The sequence below is a fragment of the Dendronephthya gigantea genome, unplaced genomic scaffold (assembly GCF_004324835.1).
Source record: "Dendronephthya gigantea isolate DGI-Jeju-01 unplaced genomic scaffold, DenGig_1.0 000127F, whole genome shotgun sequence".
NCBI lineage: Eukaryota > Metazoa > Cnidaria > Anthozoa > Malacalcyonacea > Nephtheidae > Dendronephthya > Dendronephthya gigantea.
The window spans coordinates 402,475-421,843 of record NW_021163137.1 but is presented as its reverse complement, the minus strand read 5'-3'; the positions used below and the strand labels follow the sequence as shown (position 1 = coordinate 421,843).

The following is a 19,369-nucleotide window of genomic DNA, read 5'->3' as shown; positions in this document are numbered from 1 at the left end:
TATATATATATATATATATATTTGTGCTTGTTGCTTCTAAGAAAAGGTATTTTCAGCATAAAGTTTTTATGGGGTTTGTAAACAAATATGAGGGGAAATGTATTGGCATCCTTGCCCTGCAAGAGTTACTGGAAGTAGAGAAATACGAGAGGAAAGACCAGGTCTTGGATGTTTTAAAATCTTTCATTATACAGTCATGTGCACAAAATTTATTGCGAAGAAAACTAACGTTGTCAACTTTTTGTAAGGGTATACAATGCATTTATACTGTATCGATTTGTTCTTGCATGTTCACTACAACATCTATGCGACTATGTGCACAAATGGTTAAACTACAGACGACTCTTCTTTCTTCCTTTTATTCGCTTCCACACTGACGTTCGCATTTTTACTTCTCAGCGCGCCAGTTGTACCCATTTCCTTGGCTTCTTTTTTCAATTTATTGTCAGTTTTATTCGCAGAATTAAAAAGACGAGATTTCACATTAGAATAATCAGATGGAGCATTAAAAATCTTGACGTTAGAACGGCTTTTTGAAACTTGATTTTCTTTTCCTTGCCCTGTGCTATCATTGTCTTGTGGGCTGCCTTGAGATTTTTCGTCAGCACTGACATGTCCATCATCTTCGATGCCAACCTTGGATTTTCTGCGAATGGTCGGCGATGGCCTTAGTAAATTTTCAGAATTACTTTGTTTAACATTTGGATCAAATAAACGTGATTTAACATGAGAGTAATCGGACGAGGAATTAAAAATTTTGACGCCATTTCGATTCTTCTTAGCTTCACCGGCTTCACCAGAAACGCTTCCTCCAGCTTTATCTTTGACATCACCATCATCTTCAATCCCAACTTTAGATCTTCGCCTTGGACTTGGTGATGATTTTAGGGAGCTCTGACTGTTTGCATTGGCGTCAAAGAGACGAGACTTCACATGAGACCAGTTTGATGGTGCATTAAATATCTTAACATTACTTTTGGATTTCTGGGCATTATCCTTACCACTTGAAGATTTGACATCGTTTTTACTTGTATTTTTTTCATCTATTCCATCTTTAGATTCAGGTTTATCCTCTGGACTTTCTTTTGATTGAGAATCGTCATTTTTTTCTGGTGTTTTATCTATGTTTATTTTAGGGACATTGTTTACATCAATTTGTTCTTCAGGTGTATTTTCGTCACTCGCGGCAGATTTTCTTGCGAAGATACCAAACGAATTCAATTGTCGAACCTTCTTTTTGAACTTTCCACTATCTCTTTTAGCATTATAATGTGAAATATACGCAAAAGAACTGCCATAAGCAGAACTCAAAACTTTAGACTTCGAACTCTTCCTGTCTTCTTGGTTGTTGTCGTCGCTTGAAGTTTCTTGTACTTCACTCTCCGCTGTTTTTTTGTGCGGTAATATTCCTTGTTGAATCTCCTGATCCAATGCAGTCTTTCTTCCTCTTAATAACCCACTTTGCTCGTTGTTGACGTCAGAAATATTCCCATCGTTGCTGATGTCACTTCCGTTTTTTCTGCTTTCTCCATCAGAATCACTGCTTGACACAGTTATGGCAACAGAACTAATATTTGTGTTTGTTATTTCCCTCTCCCCAGAGGTTTTTGCAGGGTCGTGCTCCTTAACAAAAACAAATTTATATTTCAACGTTTGTATGTACTTCGTGAGTAAGAGAAAATGCCTAAAATTACCTCTCCAATGCTTGCCAAGCTTCCTATTTTGCTTGAAAAGTCAGTACTTGATGATGGATCCACTCCAAGATATGCCCGAAGTTGAGCCAGTTCCTTCTCACGCTATAAAAATATTTACAAAAATTTAGCACATTTTAAACTGGTAATGTTTTTTCAACAAGATTGAAAATGAATTCCTTTTTACTTCTTTAAACTCCAAAATAATTTCTATATAACTAACTATTAGGATTAACTAAGAGTATAGCGTGGTTTTCAGCTGCGGGCATGTATTTAAAAAGAACCATCCCAAATTTACAAATATTGACCTAAAAAAGGCTCTTCCTGCAATATAGGTGAATTCAATTGAAAACAATTATTATAATCATAACATAAACATTAATATCGATCATTCGACAGAATGTGTTGCATTGCACTGCATTGCAGCACTTTCAGAATACTCACTTCAGATAGCATTTTCTGAAGTGCTAGGATATCTGAATCATTAGATAACGGCTCTTCATAAACATTTTCAGAAATTGGAATGCTGCCACTTTTGTTAAAATTCTTGTTGTCTAATCCACTGTCGACCTACCAATATCAGAACATAGTTTGATATTATGAAACGTGCGCGCAGAGGCTTGGATTAAGAAGGTTGAGATTGACCGCTGTATGGTGGTCAAGGCTTGGATTAAGAAGAGAATGTGTTAAACATGCAGGCGCCATAGTAAAGCGCTGTATTCACATAACAAATTGGAAAAGTCGGGGTTTTGGATCATTCCCCACGTTGCTACGCAACTGACGATAAAGTACCTTGCTTCCCACATGTGAAAAATCCAACTTCCTGTGATAAACTTTAAAGCGATTGTAATCACGTCGTCCTGAACCTCGCTGTTTGTTTTCTCCTTCATTGTCGCTATATCCTTCATTTATATGACCAGAGCCATGACAACCATCCCCACTGTCATTTGTATGAAAGTAGTTCCCGGTTTGTGTTTCTTTCACAGCTAACGTCGCACGATTATTACGACGTAATCGGGACAACTCCCCGTCTCGCTTCAATAAAAAAACAAATTCATTTCAAAGGTGCGCTTACACAGTTACACTTCACTCCAACTTCGCCTGGCTCGGCTAAACTTGTCACGTACACCAATCTTATTCGTACTTAGCCTAATTTTAACAAATTTGGTTGATTGTGGGTGAATAATGAGATATTCATCGCCCCACTCAAATGCCCCCCCCCCCCGGATTGACGCCCTATCTATACTACAAATATCAACATCTTTCAAACCCAAGATATGAGTTTAAAACCAAAACAACAATTTTATGCTTGGTAAGTAGTTGTCAAACTAAATTGAATATCACCATAAACTTGTTGTCTTGTTTTGAAACTCAAGATTAACAAGATGTTTTTCAGGTATATATATGACCCCTTTCATCTTTTTTATTAAATTGTCGACTGGATTTATTATATTATCTAATGAATTTTAAGCAGCCCAACCTTCTCAATTTCCTTTTGCAGAATAATGATCTGTTTCTCCCGATCACTAGGCATATCTCCAATCTGATAATCAATCTTTTCATTCTCTTTCACATACGATCCTCGATTCTTCTTTGGTCCATGTAGCAAGGCCTCCCATAATGACTTGCAGCAGTTCAGACGATAACAGATGCAGCAGCATCCTGTTGCCAAACAAGTAGCGATTGGAGCCAAGCAAGCTCTTATAACACCAGAGCAACATTTGCCACTTCCAGTTTCATCTTTACTGCGCACTTTGATTGTATTTCGAGACCGACAGAAGATATTTATTATCTTAAAACAACACAGAAATATTCTATTAATGCTTGATAATAACCATTTTCAACCAAGTTGAAATTGCGTGGACATTTTCGGACATGAGGCGAACAGATCAAGTGTAGACGTAGTAGTAGTGCGATATGGACATAGTAACATAGATAAATCATTCGCTAGCAGAGTTTTGCAGTCTATAATATTCTCTGCCCATCTCATTTCTTCATTAGCACAAGAACTACAACATACCTTGTGTCCATATAAAAATCCAAGAACAATGTAAGTGTAAAGAATGATGAAGATCCCAAACAAACCATAATGTGGTGTAGGATATAACCTTAATGTGTATGCAAATATCAAACCAAGCACACAAAACGGTACCGCAAGAAGAATTAATGTCGCGCAATATTGAGCATCGATCAACTTTCGTGTGTAAACTTTCCGCACTTTCCACGACATAAAGGCGCCAAATAACAGCAACAAACATTTATAAGTTAAGAAGATAGCTGACCATAACGACAGATTGTCACAATCACAAATCTCAATATACCAGATCGTAGCGATAAATGGGTTACCAGATAACTTCTAAAGCGGAATACCAAAACATTTGAATAATTTACATTAATTTAGACGGAAGCGTTTTTAGGCACCAAAATTTCATCACAGATTACTGGCTCACCTGAAAGCATTTGTATTGCGGTTGATCTGTGACTGTCTCAAAACTTCGATACAAACCATCTCTAGCTGTCCATGTTGTCAAATAAATAACATCAACTACCAGAAGTATCACGACAATTGCAAACATCCAATATTCCATCTTTCTCTACAATGGTACAACGTATTCTATTCCCAACCATGAACTTACTACAGTATTGGTTTGCGGGTTGTATGTGCAGCTGTCAGCTGAGAAAATTGCTGATATATGTTCACAGTCACTACTATATTTGAAATTACCCTAAGTTGTCATATTAAATCACAGCTTAGTTACCTTTTTATACACCTTTCTTTCGATCAAAATTTGATATAAAGTCCATACTTTGACCCATAAACCTCCAATACAAAGCGTAAAACCGAGAGAAAACATCCAAAGACGCACCTATGATAAATGTTCAGGTGATCTCGTGAGTAATAGATGTAGGAATAAGTTGAAAATATATTAGTACTGCATTTTTCAGTGTACCTTGCATATCACAGACATTCTTGATTCACTTGCTAGTTGATAATCTACTCCATACAACACAACAGCAATGAAGTTGAGCAAACAACCAAGAATTATAAGCACATTGATCGTTGGAGAGGAGTACTTAATTGACCTTTAAGATACAAAAGTAAGGTATTTAGATATAGCTATGTATATAGAATAAAGTTTGGCGACCATATTGTTGTTTTCGATATTCACAGTTATCAGGGCAAATCTGGCTTTGCACATTCTTAAGTAATTTTTAGTCAGCATGTACGTCGACCCTCCTTGAGGAACTGCGATGTCTCCAAGGGAAAAATAGGGAAATATTCAGGCCGAGAAATAAATCTATTCAGTAATAATTTACATGACATTCAAGCGAATCACTGCATGGTTAACAAAATAAAGAACTCCAAGGTGATCATGCTGGAACTGGGGGAGTATAGTTTATTACCTTTGTCTGCGGTATATAATGATAAAAACTAAACAAAAAATTGCGTAGATCATTCCTAGAGCAGCGAGGATGCACCAAACGATGAACAGAACGAGTTCTATGAATCGCCACTTGAGTGTTGTTGTTGTTCGTTTATAACGCCATCCTCCTAAATAAATACAGTCGTATATCTTCAATTATCGCATTTAGGTTACCTTTAATTATATATGCAGTATTTTACTGACCCTCAGATACTTTGAATCCTTGCCACAAAATCTCGTCATTTTCATTAAAACTTTCTTTGTCCACATCATAATTTCCAACAATGTATCCATAGCCATCTGCAAAATAAAATGATTCAGGATTACTACAACGAATGGTTAAAACACCATATTCAAGGCAATATATACTTACTCGCACGAACTTGAAGAAGGTTCATTGAAAATTTTCTGTTACCATTATCGTAAAACCTGATCCGACCCTAAATAACGTTATAAAAATTAGGACCATGCAATGTAAGAAACATACTAGTTTATTACCTAAGATACTGGAGTAGGCGCTACTAACTAGTAAGCAACTGCATGTATAACCTAAAGGGCTAAAATACCGCTCTTAGAATAAGACGGACCAATAAGGATAATTAGGTTTAAAATAACTAGTCATGTGAGCCTCGATTGCAGTCTTAGTCCGCACATGATTTTCTTGCTATCGTCCACGAGAGCAACTATATATGCATGAAAGCTGTGGACTAATGAAGCAATCTGGCAGGAGATTTATAGATCTGGTAAGAATTCAACGACCTTATAACGAAATAAAAACAATGGTCGCCTTCTTTGGTTGGGTAATCAAAGCTTATAAATATTCTAATACTTGTCAAGTTCAGCGAAAACGATTCAATTATGATCAGTCTTACTGTGACTCCCATGAAGTCAGTTTTATAAGCCTCGTCTTCAAGCAGTTTAGTTTCCTCGCCATAAGTCAAGTTATTTAATCTCTTTCCCGTTTGAATGGCCCGAGCTCGCTCTAAGATATTCGCCATGGTCCATAATGCATCATAAACGTAAGGTGCCACACTCGATCTATTCTTTGTTGAGGTAACCAGATTATTGTATGCATGAGAGAACGTTACATTCTGAAATTTAAAATGAAAAATTGTTTATATGAACATTTGAACAAATTTCCTTAATTTTTTTATCAGGAATTAAACAACAATTTACTAAAGTGAAGTCTTATATTGCAAATGTTGGAACATAACGACTGAAATGTTGCATACAATAAATGTTGGACAAAGCTCACCGCATGTCTCATTGTGTTTTTAAACAGTGTCAGTTATAAAGATAGTAACTCTCATTCAAGAATTCGAAGATTAGGCTGCAGTTTGTAGTCTGTAGATCGTATATTATACTTGGCATTACTTGCATTACTGTACTTTTAACTTACGCTGTTTATGAGAAGATTGCTTTGTTTGTAAATTGTGGCTCCATAGAATGAGAAATGATTTTCAGCGATGCAGTTCATTTCTTCCTCAGTACACTCCAAATTATCATTTGGTTTTGGAACCCAAAATTTAAAAGGCATTAGAACGAATGTAATCCAGACATAGTGTGGACCATACATACCAAGTTGAAATGCCTGTGGCAAATAAATAATTACTCATATTAACTTTTCAGGTATTGCTGCATGCAGTTGCATGTAGTTTAGCTTAAATGAAGTTTTCCGTGCTTAAAATGACGGAGTTACCTTACCTTACAAAACATGCTCTTTCCATACGAATAAGGAAAACTGGTCAAAATTATGTGCGCATTTTTTTTCTGAAATGATTTAATGCAATGTTTCATTAGGCATTTCAGTCAGAGGAAGTGGGGGAGGTTAAGGGAAGTGGGGAAGATTAGAGAAAGTAGGGGCCCCGGGGGGGGGGACAGTCCTAAAGGTTTCGACGTTTATGTCGCACGCAGGATTGAAATGACAGAGACGAAAATGCACATATTTGCAACAAAGTACAAAGCCGACAAACAGACAGTGAACAGACAATTAGCAGGAAACAAAGAAAACGTCCAATTAATATTAAAGAATTATTGTATAGTAGGAACTAAATATATTTGTTAAAAAAGGATTAAAGAATTATTCTAAATCAGTCCAATATATATAACTGTATATCGTGATGTATATAGACACTGAGTTTTTAAGAGAAAAGACGATTTGCGATAAATGACTTCATAAACATCACTATACCTTCAATATATAAAGAGCTTCAGCCGGGTTTGATTTGAAGCCAACATTTGCAACAACGTTTATACTTTTTGCCTTCAGCTTTTTGTTGAGATCCTCATTAGCCTGACAAGAGAGAACGCAATTAACGAAACCTGGGGACAAGCGCATTCTTTTGGTATTGACTGTTTGACGTTAGTGTCAACTGTCAGGGAACGTAAGAAATACTGCAGAGAATCCTTATAACACTTTCCCATGGGAAGGCTTCGAGAAAAGATTCGGACGTTCCTCAGACTCCTGAAAATGGTTTACAAACGCGGAACAAAAACCGTTATTAGAACACAGCCCCCTCCCTGAACTCGGTTGCTTCACTGCACACTGTACAAGAGCTTAAAACAGGTTGGGAAATGTGACTTTTTTTTTAACAGAGAGCAAGTCTGCATGAACGAAGTGTTGTTTGCCGTCCTTGTTTCCTTTGGAAAAATCTCACAACCGCTGGGGCCAGTTGTTCAATGCTCAAAAAGCTCATCTTGTGTTGAATTAATTCAAACTTGACCTGCTGTTTTTTCATTACAAGATTTTTTCAAGATTTTAATCGGCTTCTGAACAACCAGTCAGAGAAATTGTTCTCGTTCCAGACCTACCTCTGTATAGTACGTGTCAGCGTAGTACAAGAGACCAACGTCACGACCCCAGTCGGTGTTGTAAGAGTTCACGAACGCTACACGTAAACGGTTGTAGGTAATTGCTAGGGGGTTAAGACGAAAAAAACGCGGGAATAGGTTCTTATCTGATGCCAGACTGTTGTCTGTTGTTCCATATGAAAACTGAAAAAGAAAGACGATGTATTCAATGGTTAATTGTAGTGGTCATAGGCCAACACAGGCAGGCAAACATGTTGGTTAGTAATTATTTATATAATTTTTCAAGGTTCAAGGTTTCAAGGTTCTTATACGTTGTAATTTAGCCATAGTTTATATTTAGCCCATGCATAATTTACCACAAGCGTTATACAGACCTGTAAAGTTCCCCATTGCTTTAAACCAGCGTATGCAGCCACTGTTCTCGCAATGTCATTTTCTTGCGGCAAAAGCAGCATTAACTTTGTTGGACCAGTATGAAGGTATTTATACAAGGCTTGTGTACCATAGCTAAGCAAGCTCTGAAAACAATTTTTTGTTTGTTATTATAGATTGCTTTGAACGTCATACGTCTTATGCCTAGGTCTGTTCCAAATATCATGCAGGTTATATACGTATGTGCCAATGCCTCAATCAATGATTGGACTTTGAGTAGAATAATCTTTCCATGCAAGGATCTGGTTGAATGGAATACTGTCATGTACTGTCGGTTAGGAATTGATCTCTCACTTCAAATATAGAAAAGAACAGGACCACAATAATGGTATGCATTACGGTCGATCCAAAACTTGGATGTTATCACACGAATATCATTCAGATTTCTAAAATAATGTCGCATATGTGCAAATATAATGTGTTGAAACAGAGATTTTACCCATGCTTACTCCCCGATTAAGTGGCCGTTACCGTGCAATGCAATACAATAGATAAAAATGCATATAGGGTGTACCTGTGTAGAGTGTTTAACCACAAGAGACAAAGTTAGATTTTGTAACGTCGTGTTGTCATTATTTATCTGTTTTATTGCTAACTCGGCCGCAGGTATATTACCATAACCATCTTTATCGTTCAAGTTGAAGAATCCACCGAGATATACAACTGCATTTAATATGCACTGGGTTGAATTGATCTTGCATGTTACGTTGTTTTGACTACAAATTGTTTTATTCCAAGATGTGCCATTGAAGCAGAAACTCGTATTTTGGGATGGATAAATCCAGGTTCCATTGCATGTTTGTACCGTTGTGTTTGAAGTATTGTTCATATTAGTTATGTTAGCACTGCTAGTACTGTTGATGTTAGTGACATTACTACTGTTAGCAGTATTTTCTGTAGCCTTAATTAGAGGTGATATACATGAGCTGATGTTTCTTCCTCCAGAGTAAATCAAGCATACAGGATCAACACATGTCTTACTTCGGATAATCACATCAACACAAACAACCATGGGACTAATTTGACAAGTGTGTGTGAGGTTGGTAGTGGTATCGTAGAACGGAGATGAAGCTCGCGACGTGGAGAGAATGAAAAACAGAAGGAAACCAGAGAGAAATTTACTGCAAGTCATTTTTTTTTATTTCTTCCAGATGTGGCTAAAAAAACAAAAGGTGGAATACAATATTGTGTATATCATCACTCTCTGATGCAAGAGAAATTAAAGAAACACTCGAATTTCTCGTCGTATATAGTCAGGAATTTTATTAACAAGATTTCACTGTAATTAAGGCAGTTTAGCTTAACCATATTCAAAATTTCTTTGATTTTAACTGGGGCAAGTGTTTCTTACGGTAACTTCAAGAGAATATTAAAAGTCTTGGTACTCTTTTTATCATACACTGACTTTGTAAAGCCCACGGTTCGCTTTAAGGTGGTAAATCGATGAAACTAAACTGCTATAGATTTCTCATAGTCAGTATATGCTCAGTAAAAGGCATTATATATATAACCATGTGTGTTTCGGGCTAAAGATCCTTCTAGTTTTTACTAAAAATACAGCGTTACATGAAAGCAATTTCGCTGGATTTTTATATCAACTAATATCTTTGACTTTGAATTACGCATTGACGTACATTCGCATGGCAATCACCTTTTTTTATTATGAAAATATATTTCAAAAAGACATAAATCATAATTAATGTTCGTATAGTTTAGGCAATTACCTATCGCAGACAACATTAAATTTTTATTTTTATAATAATCCTAGTATAAATATATGTCAAAGGCAATTTCCGATGGATAGATCTATAATATAGATTATGTCGATGGCCATTCTTCCTGCAGATATGAAACATCAAGCCAAACTTTTCAATGAGTCATGCAATATTATTGAAGTCTTGTCAATGACGAACTCAGAAGTCATGTCGATTTATAGATTATTAGTCAATAGTCATAATACATTTGATTTGACATTCAATAACAAAATCTCAAGTCTACGGCAAGATTTTCCCTTGACAACTAAACAGTTAATCGTACTCGGCAGCCTCATCCATAGCAACCTGATTATCTTTATCCATGGATTACCTTAATTAACTTTTAAATAGAACAAAAAACATCATTTCATATTTTGCATTTACGTAATTAAGAAATCTTAGTTTCATCTCTTCGAGGTGTTAAGTTCGACACTAGAATCGAATTTATTTTTTTCCAATTCTTTTTAATTAAATGTAATTTATTTTAACATATAAAAAATGCTTAAAAACAGGCCGACTCTGGAGGCGACTCTATCTGAATATCGAGAAAAATCAAACTTTGAGTACAAATTACGAGTAAAAACTTTTCGCTTCTTTCTGAATCGTCAGACATTTGATCTGACTTTACAGTTTATGCAATTCAGTGATAAATGATATGCCTCAAGCAGATGTGGTGTGATGCAATTTTGCTTGTACAACAAAATAAAAATACAGATGTTGCTTGCATTACCCTATATCAGGGTTAAGTGCAACCTTATTCGCTCAGTTTAAAAGATCAAGACATGATTAGTTTTACGTATTTTGTTAGTTCTCTGAAAGGATTTGTAAGAGTACGAAGCTTATGACGCTAGGAACAATTCTAATCAAATAATTTCTAATCAAATAGTTTGATTCGACGTTGATTTGGTCAAGAACTACATTAAACCAAGAACTATATTTAAGTATTTCAATCATGTTAGTTTACGTCCAAGAGTTTCTAAGAACAAGATAGTATAAATGTTCACTTGCTCGTTAACTTACTAAACCCTAATCCAAGACATAAGAATGATTGTACCATACCTGAAAAGATGAGCCTTTGGATTATCGGATTGACCAGCACAAGACTGACAAGAGTCTCGCGATTGGATATCTTCTGATTACTTATTAACGTGAAGTCCTTTACCAGAAGACAGCTGGTTCTTTCCAAACTTCACAGGCCACTCTTAAAACGAATAAGTGAATAATATATATGGTGCAAATCAATAAGTAATGTGAAAACACGTTTTTAGGTAAGGACTTTGTCTACCGCACGCTATAACTATTGAATATTATCACAAAGCTGTCAGATCTGACATATGAATACCTAACAAGTGGTGATTAAAGCTTATTTGCTTAACTTCCATTGTGTCGCATTCATTGCAAGGTCGAATATATCGTTACAGGTCCTAGGAATGGCACTGCCATCATTTTGCCGCCATGAAAAATAATGTTTGGGCGAATTTAGTGGATGCTTCTAAGTTGACTTAGTAGAAGTTTGATGTTGCATTTCCACAGGTTTTAAAAGCATCATTATGAAGTCAGGAATAATATTGTCATTGTGCATAACTCGCTAGAGTGGCAATCACTGAAACTAATTAACAGAGTCAGAGAGAAGCAATACAGACTTCAAACCACTTTTATCACACTCTGTTTTCTTCCTGAAAGTATATTTTACTGTAACGTTTGGTAATATTTAGCAATTGGAAAATGAAAAGACTTGCATGATCTTCGAAGGCTACGGCAGGTGAAAGGGGATTAAAGAGATTACAATTTTCAAGCATTCCAAAATTAGGTCTAAATAATGTCTAGTGTTGGGGGTCATTAATGACACCGTTGGCGTAGACACGTCTTTGTAACCTAGCAACGAGTATACCAAGATAATGCTTTAATTTAAAAAATCAAGGTCAATGTCTCTTTTCTGAATGAGTCGAAGCCAACAAAGTTCCTATTTTCACCAGTCATATTTGATCTGTGTATCCCACGCCAACTTATTGTGTTTTTTTAAATCATTCTAAGCTTACCTCTAGTTTGCGATGAGATATAGATTGAACTTCAAAATTCGCAAAGTAGTGTTTCTGGGCTTTTTGGCTCTATTTCTATAGAAAAAATAACCATAGCAGGTGGTATTAAACACTCGTACCTGACCCTGGTGGGTATTATTAGAATGTAGGACAGTCACTGACTGTGATAATCATATCATAAAGTTACATTTCGGGCATTTCGTCGTTTTCAAGGTTCTAGGTTTTAAAAAACGTGGTCCAGGAAAGTTCGCATCATTTAAATTAACATAAAGCTAAAATATTGTAGAGCAAAAGTTATTGTTTGGCAATTAACACCTAATTATTAATGAAGATTATTGACATATTGGCATTCTGGTTGTTATCATGGAACAAATAAAATAAAATAAAAAACATCGGCGTGACCTGACAATTAGCATTACAGTATTACTTGCTTGCATGAAAAACTAACAGTTAAACATTCTAACATTTAAACATTTTGACCATGCAATACATCAATAATATTTTTAAACACATTTTTATATAATATTTTGTTTTATGAAGTATTAAAAAATTACAAGTCTCACACTCACTAACTCACCCACATCTTCACCGTAATTTACCCTCCGTAATCCAGTCCTTCATTAAAGCCCATCGCCCTTCAAAAGTCTGAAAATATCATCCAACTCAGCATGAGAAATTGCAGCTCATTCCAAACAGACCTGTTGACTTGCGAATTTGAATGAATTATCGATGCATGGTTTTGTATGGTCGCTCTATGCAAATACCCCTCATCAAAATTTGCATGGTTGCAATATAAAAGGTTGAGGAGGTTATATGACAATATAAATGTTGAAAAGAAAGAATACCAGTGCAAGGACTGTAATAAAAACGCATTATGAAGTATCGATTATTTCCAAGTAATTGGTAATCGCCCATCACTACAAGAAACGTGAGATTTGAACGACAACATGACTTTTCTTGAATGGTTGGGTTTCTATTTATATTTCTTATTCAGAGTCCATCTAAAGTAAAGTTATTGCTCCAACAAAGTCTAGCCTTATGGTTCAGTATTTTGACTTACGAGAGTAAATGTATTCCCAATGTATAAACATTTCTCACGCAAAAAACCTTACTGATACTGAATAAGGGAATTTGGTATTTTAACTGAATTGTAGAGTTGCATAAAATGTGCGAACATTTCATAAAGTAACGCATTAAGACTAACACAAACAGTGGAATGTTGATGGCGCAGAAAAATATAATCGTCACGGTTTTAAAGGCTTTAGTCCAAGTTTCGCTCTCAGTGCGTTGGCTTCCTCGATTTCCATACTTTCTTGGTTTACTTCTGACTTTCCTTCTCGTCTGCTAGATTTCCTTGACTTGTGAGGTGACGGGGAACGGGACTGGGAACGACGACGATGACGACGTGACGGCGAATGATGACGGCGAGCTGGGGATCGACTTCGACTTCGATGTCGGTGACGACGAGGGGAATTACTAAAATTAACACAGAGAACGATAAAGACAGAATATTATGAAAAACCCCGGCTATTTTACTAATGATAGTAAAAAATAGAAAAAATCCCACATCGTTTTGATAATGCACAATCGTTTTGATTCTATAGCTGGAATATCTATTGCAGTTAAACGATCACGGAGAACGTCCGTGTCCTGGCGGTTATATCGTAGTTTAAAACTACATTGGAACAACTCGTGTTCAAATATTTCACCTTCTTCTGCGAGGAGATCTTGATCTTCGTCGAGGAGAACGTGAATGACTTCGTCTAACAAAAAAATTCAATATCAAGCTTCTTAGTCAGACATTTTGAACACTTCACAAATGTTAGTGACTCGGATAATCTTTCTTTCTCATAATTTCTTTCTCAGTTTACCTTGACCTTGGTGAACGACGACGTTTACGATGTCTGTCGGGTGTCGGTGATCTGTGACGTCGTATCTAGAACAAACACGAATTGACTGTACGTTAGCTGTTAAACTCTAATTTTGTGTTACAAATAACAAAATGAAAATTACTCTTTCTTCTTCTTCTTCTTCTTCATCATCTTCTTCTTCTGATTCCAGATCATCCAAATCATCTTCTAAAGCACTTCGCTTTAAATTGTAAAAGATAATATACTATACGGCTTGAAATGCATCACACCTTTTTTAATCGAGTCATTTACTTTCATTAAAACCTGAGATTTGCTTTTGCTCAATAAACTTTGAAATCTTTCGCTTATTAACTTATCCACAAATATTTACCCTTGGTTCCAGCTGATTACTACTTTCTAAAAGATGACGTTTCTAAATGTAGAATAAATATTTTGTCAAGAAAAAAGAATCTGTGTCTTCTTCTCATCCAAATGCAGTATATCAACAGTGAATGAAAAAATTCACATAAAAATATTTACAAAAAACAACATTCATAGGCAATTTTGTAATGTGTGTAGAAAGCCCACTAATGAAAAAATTGTAATTAAAACAAAAATTCATTACCTGTATTCTTGGTAATATAACATCACAAACTCTGTCTTCTCGTAATAATTCATCAATAAATTCATCAATATGGGTAAGCTCAAAAACTAAACATGTTAAATTAGAAGGTTATGGCTGGAAGCATGCATGAATGCTCCCTTTTGCTCCATGTTTTTCTGAAATGCTACTTAGTGAACAAGGGTAATAAATATATATTCCCTGTCTTACCAACATTCACCCATTGTTAATTTTTAGTTCAAAACTTTAGACTTCAAAATATCTGAAGGCAGTCCTGAAACATGCTTCCTTTGATGCACAGTGAGAGGTTGAAACTTGAAACCTACTGATGCATCTTGTAGACATTCTTGAATAAATTTTATATTATATATAACTGTATTTTTCATTGTCAAAAAAATTACCATGCATATGAGATACTGCTTTTGTATATTAAATCTAATTATTTGCCGTGTTATTTATTTGCCTACCTCCCATTTTATTTTGAACTTTGAGCTTTCTGTAATCATTAAGAAGAGGTTCAAGATAGTTATAGACATCAAGTGATGTTCCAACAAGCCTCATATACATTGCACCAAGAGCACGAACATATCTAGAGTAGAATATGTATAAAGTGAAGACCTTCTACATGGTATAAACACAAAACTTATTGATATTACATGATATGAAGAATTATCAAGCCAAAGTTTGTGGTTATCAACCGAAGCTGAAGTCTGAGGTTGATAATGACAAACCAATAATTCTTCATATCATGTGAAAACCGAATTCAATAAGTGTTTTATCATTGAGCATCAAATGTGGTATAACAACTGCCTAAAATAGACAAAACACTTCTGCAAGAAAAAAGTCGATTCACAGGTTATGACCTCACACATAGGACATGACAATTTGAAACATGGCTATTAGCTAAATCAATGATCCATTTTAAATAAATAATAATAATAATTACTTTCTTACTTGTAATCATCATTTTTGATAAATTCCACAACAATTTCTTTTTCTGGTTGTATCTGCAACATTTTCAAAACAAGACAAAGAAATGGTGTTGGTTTAATATTTCCACCATATGTTCCACCAATGAATTCCAGACCCATTGCTTTGTCAACCAAGAGTTCAGCTATATTACATAAGATCAAATTTTTATGCTAAGAATCAATGGATAACAAAGATTTTTAAAACACTATTCTATTTGTTCTATTGATATTTGCAATGAATAAAAATTATTTGAATACACCAGTCAACAAAGATACACAACATTTTAATAACATATACTATAATTTTATAACAAATAATAATGATTTATATACAATCAAATAGATGCAGTAGATAGACGTAATAGATTTCTCGCGTGTTAACTTACCACTTAGAGCAAAACATTGTTCCTTCCAATACTTCGATTCGTATATTCTAGTTCTAACAATCTTTTCAACTAAATATTGCGGATTTGTCCCTTTTACTGACTTAGCATCAGTCACTGTTCTGTTCGCCATCTTGATTCTTGAACCTCACTCAAAAGCAGCGTAAATTGTCGCGATAATTTGAACGCAAAAAAATTTTCGCCAATTTGTCATTACACTTTATCGAAAAATTTCTCGCGTTTAAATTACCATTTACCACGCAAATTTGAGCTGCTATTCTCACGGTTGATACTATGCACTTATAACCTTTCCTCTTGCAGAGTTCGTAATGCTACGTGCTATATTTTTTATTTTTCCTATTTTCGAAAGTGGCGGATAGTGGTAGTACCAACAACTGGGTTAACCACTTGAGTTGTAGATAAAAATTTTACCTCTTGAGTTATAGATATATATTTTACCTCTTGAGTTATAGATATATATTTTACCTCTTGAGTTATAGATATATATTTTACCTCTTGAGTTATAGATATATATTTTACCTCTTGAGTTATAGATATATATATTTTACCTCTTGAGTTACAGATATATTTTTTACCTCTTGAGTTAAAGATATATATTTTACCTCTTGAGTTAAAGATATATATTTAACCTCTTGAGTTATAGATACATATTTTACCTCTTGAATTACAGATATATTTTTTACCACTTGAGTTTACAGATATATTTCTTACCACTTGAGTTATAGAATATATATCTTACCTAATCTTTTTCCCTAAGAGTAGAAAATTTATTGCGGAACTTTAAAACTTAAAAAATAGTTCTCCCTCAAGCGGTTCAGCTTGCAACTGTTAACAACCATATTTGCACGGGATGCAGCACAATATTACTTAGTCCTGTCTTCATCAACCAGGACACACTTGATGGATTTTACCCCATATTTACATTCCGAACTAAAATTTTGCTTGGTTTATCAAAAGAGACTGGTGATTGGTAAATTTGTGGGTTTTGATTAAAACGCGATACACAAAGTGTGCGTGAAAACCTTTGAAAACTATTTAAAATTATCGATGAAAGCACGATGAAAGCGATCTCATGTGTCACAATTCGTTTCAGCGTGAGCCTGATAGGTAGAGTTCTCCACCCACGAGGCTATAACGTGTGGGCAGAATAAAGGTATCCCAGTGATGATGATAGCAAAGACAAGTTATCTTTGCAATTGTCTTTGCAAAGTGTGAACGGAAAAGTTACATATTTTGTCTTTCGAGAATTTTATTTGATGTATGTGTAGGATTACCGTTGGATTAGTAACACGAGTCTTTCCTTGACGTCATCGTTGGCACACGATCACGCTTCAGTATCACCGTTTGCCAAACATGAAGCAGGCGAGGGAGTCAGGGACACACTTATTTTGATCCTTAGTTTAAAGTTTTCTCATTGATCGTAGGCAATAAAACATTGCAGAAAATTACCCATTAATGTGAACCAATGTTCTGCAAACAGAAACAAACTATACACGCGCGCGCCCATGTTCCAGCTTATAAGTGGCAGTTTTTTCTATAAAACAATAAGTATCTTGTCTGGACGTGTGTTTTAATTACTTTAAGCCTCAAAACTCTAAGAATTCACGAATCGCTAAGAATGCCATCATTGCCATGTGTATAAATTTTCCAAGATTTGAACTGAGCTGGCTGCATTGAACTGTACAAAATCAAAAAGCTTTACTTGTCTTTTCAGATTTTCATGGACATAATAATGATAATTTCCTTCACGAAAAAGTGTAAAGAGATTTTCAGTTAGTGAAAACAGCAAACTCGCAGTGGGTGGTCGCAGACGTGGGGGACTTTATTTGACCCCTCACATCGTGCAAAACAATGATCAGCGTAGGTGAAACTGGCTTAATCAAGCATTCACTCTGGGATCTCAAGGAATCGTACAAAACATATTCACTTTTTGTTCAAAACGTGATGTTAACGCCATAATTAAGAGAATGTCATTGTGCGGGCCTAAATTATGAAAAACACATGCCTCACAAGTAGATCTGAAAAATGTGGACAACGAGCACATAACCATTTCTTTGTTCATTTAATAAACTTGATATTCCTTTTTATATATACAATCATAAATGTACATCATTTTACAAAATATACAATATTTCACAATAGAAGCCATGTTCAGGCATGTTAATGGGGTTATTAGATCAAATTACTATTCTGCACCACACCTGCACAACATACAAATACCAATACATCAGCAATTCATCATATTTACAGATTTACAGCACATTTTAACGAAGAACATACTTAAAATGATCTCTACACTGTACGGCAATATTTTTTATTACTTTTACACTGTATATCTTAATCTCCAATAAAATTGCGTTGATGCTGAACTATACGAGTAAATTAAATCAAATTGTACGAAGCAGTACATGTCATGTATTTGCGTGTATATATACAGTGCCAGAACAGTGCCACTGGCACTATTTTTGCATTTAAGTGATTGTTTTCATAAGATTGTACAAGTATGACGGGATTTTTTTTGTTCTTTGAACCCAGGTGTTATTATTTCAACAGCTTCATAAAATATCTCACGAACATTCATATTTCTCTCAGCAGATGTCTCTAAATATTTATACTGAAATTGTGGATATCTTGTTCTTTGTTTCTCCATGTACCTTATCACTTGTAAAGATGAAAATGATCTATTTTGGATATCAACTTTATTTACCACTGTCAATATTTTCGCAGTAGGCCGATACACCAGGATACTTTGAACGTCTTTCCGAAATTGTTCGAATGATTTCTGATCATCAACAGATAACACAAGTATAAAAGCAGCACAATCTTTGATGTAAAGTTCTTTCATTGCTGGGAAATCGTGTGTTCCTCCAGTATCCACGATGGTTAAATTGCAAAGGCGATTATTTGACTGCAAGAAGTATCTGTAAATATCCTCAACTGTTGGAGTATATTTAGCTCTGAATTCATCATGAACAAGTCTTCTGACAAGAGACGACTTGCCCACAGCAGCGGAACCAAAAACGACGAACTTATAATTAAAAATTGTTGATCGTATACCATTCTTTTTCATTTTGCACGCGGCACGCGCTTAATGACTGGATATGTAATACAATCCCCACGCTAGGCTACACTAACACTAATATGTTTTCCTCACGCAACGCTGAGCAGACTGAATACAAACATATTTATCACTTGTACTTATACATAATCATTCTGGGTGTATATCTAATTCATATCCGGAATGACCTCATGGTTACGAACTGATATAATATTACAAATCATTCACATCCGCTTTCTTCCAGCGTTGTTTAAACTCAAATGTTGTTAACGTTTTAACACCATCCTGTAATCCTGTTTTATTTTTAAACGC

The 19,369-nt window shown here is 35.2% G+C and overlaps 3 protein-coding genes across 3 annotated transcripts; all 3 read right to left on the bottom strand.

Moving 5' to 3' along the window:
- Positions 1-183: 183 nt before the first annotated feature.
- On the bottom strand, positions 184-11,438 carry LOC114535870. Its single transcript, XM_028557197.1, has 20 exons — positions 11,173-11,438; positions 8,874-9,516; positions 8,302-8,445; positions 7,928-8,110; positions 7,308-7,409; positions 6,821-6,886; positions 6,516-6,707; positions 5,989-6,207; positions 5,490-5,556; positions 5,321-5,416; positions 5,097-5,244; positions 4,643-4,775; positions 4,451-4,558; positions 4,142-4,285; positions 3,712-4,047; positions 3,172-3,483; positions 2,484-2,726; positions 2,136-2,261; positions 1,695-1,796; positions 184-1,623 (listed from the first exon to the last, which is right to left on the bottom strand). The coding sequence occupies exons 2-20, from the start codon at positions 9,489-9,491 to the stop codon at positions 328-330; spliced, it is 4,635 nt and encodes a 1,544-aa protein (XP_028412998.1). The 5' UTR covers positions 9,492-9,516; positions 11,173-11,438; the 3' UTR covers positions 184-327.
- A 1,311-nt stretch (positions 11,439-12,749) lies between these two features.
- Positions 12,750-16,119, bottom strand: LOC114535908 (pre-mRNA-splicing factor 38A-like). Its single transcript, XM_028557245.1, has 9 exons — positions 15,982-16,119; positions 15,579-15,738; positions 15,092-15,213; positions 14,628-14,713; positions 14,394-14,435; positions 14,166-14,243; positions 14,024-14,088; positions 13,862-13,915; positions 12,750-13,628 (listed from the first exon to the last, which is right to left on the bottom strand). The coding sequence occupies exons 1-9, from the start codon at positions 16,109-16,111 to the stop codon at positions 13,397-13,399; spliced, it is 969 nt and encodes a 322-aa protein (XP_028413046.1). The 5' UTR covers positions 16,112-16,119; the 3' UTR covers positions 12,750-13,396.
- A 1,934-nt stretch (positions 16,120-18,053) lies between these two features.
- On the bottom strand, positions 18,054-19,177 carry LOC114535861 (ras-related protein Rap1-like). Its single transcript, XM_028557180.1, has one exon. It carries the CDS (start codon positions 19,067-19,069, stop codon positions 18,485-18,487), a length of 585 nt encoding a protein of 194 aa, XP_028412981.1. The 5' UTR covers positions 19,070-19,177; the 3' UTR covers positions 18,054-18,484.
- Between the last annotated feature and the right edge of the window lie 192 nt (positions 19,178-19,369).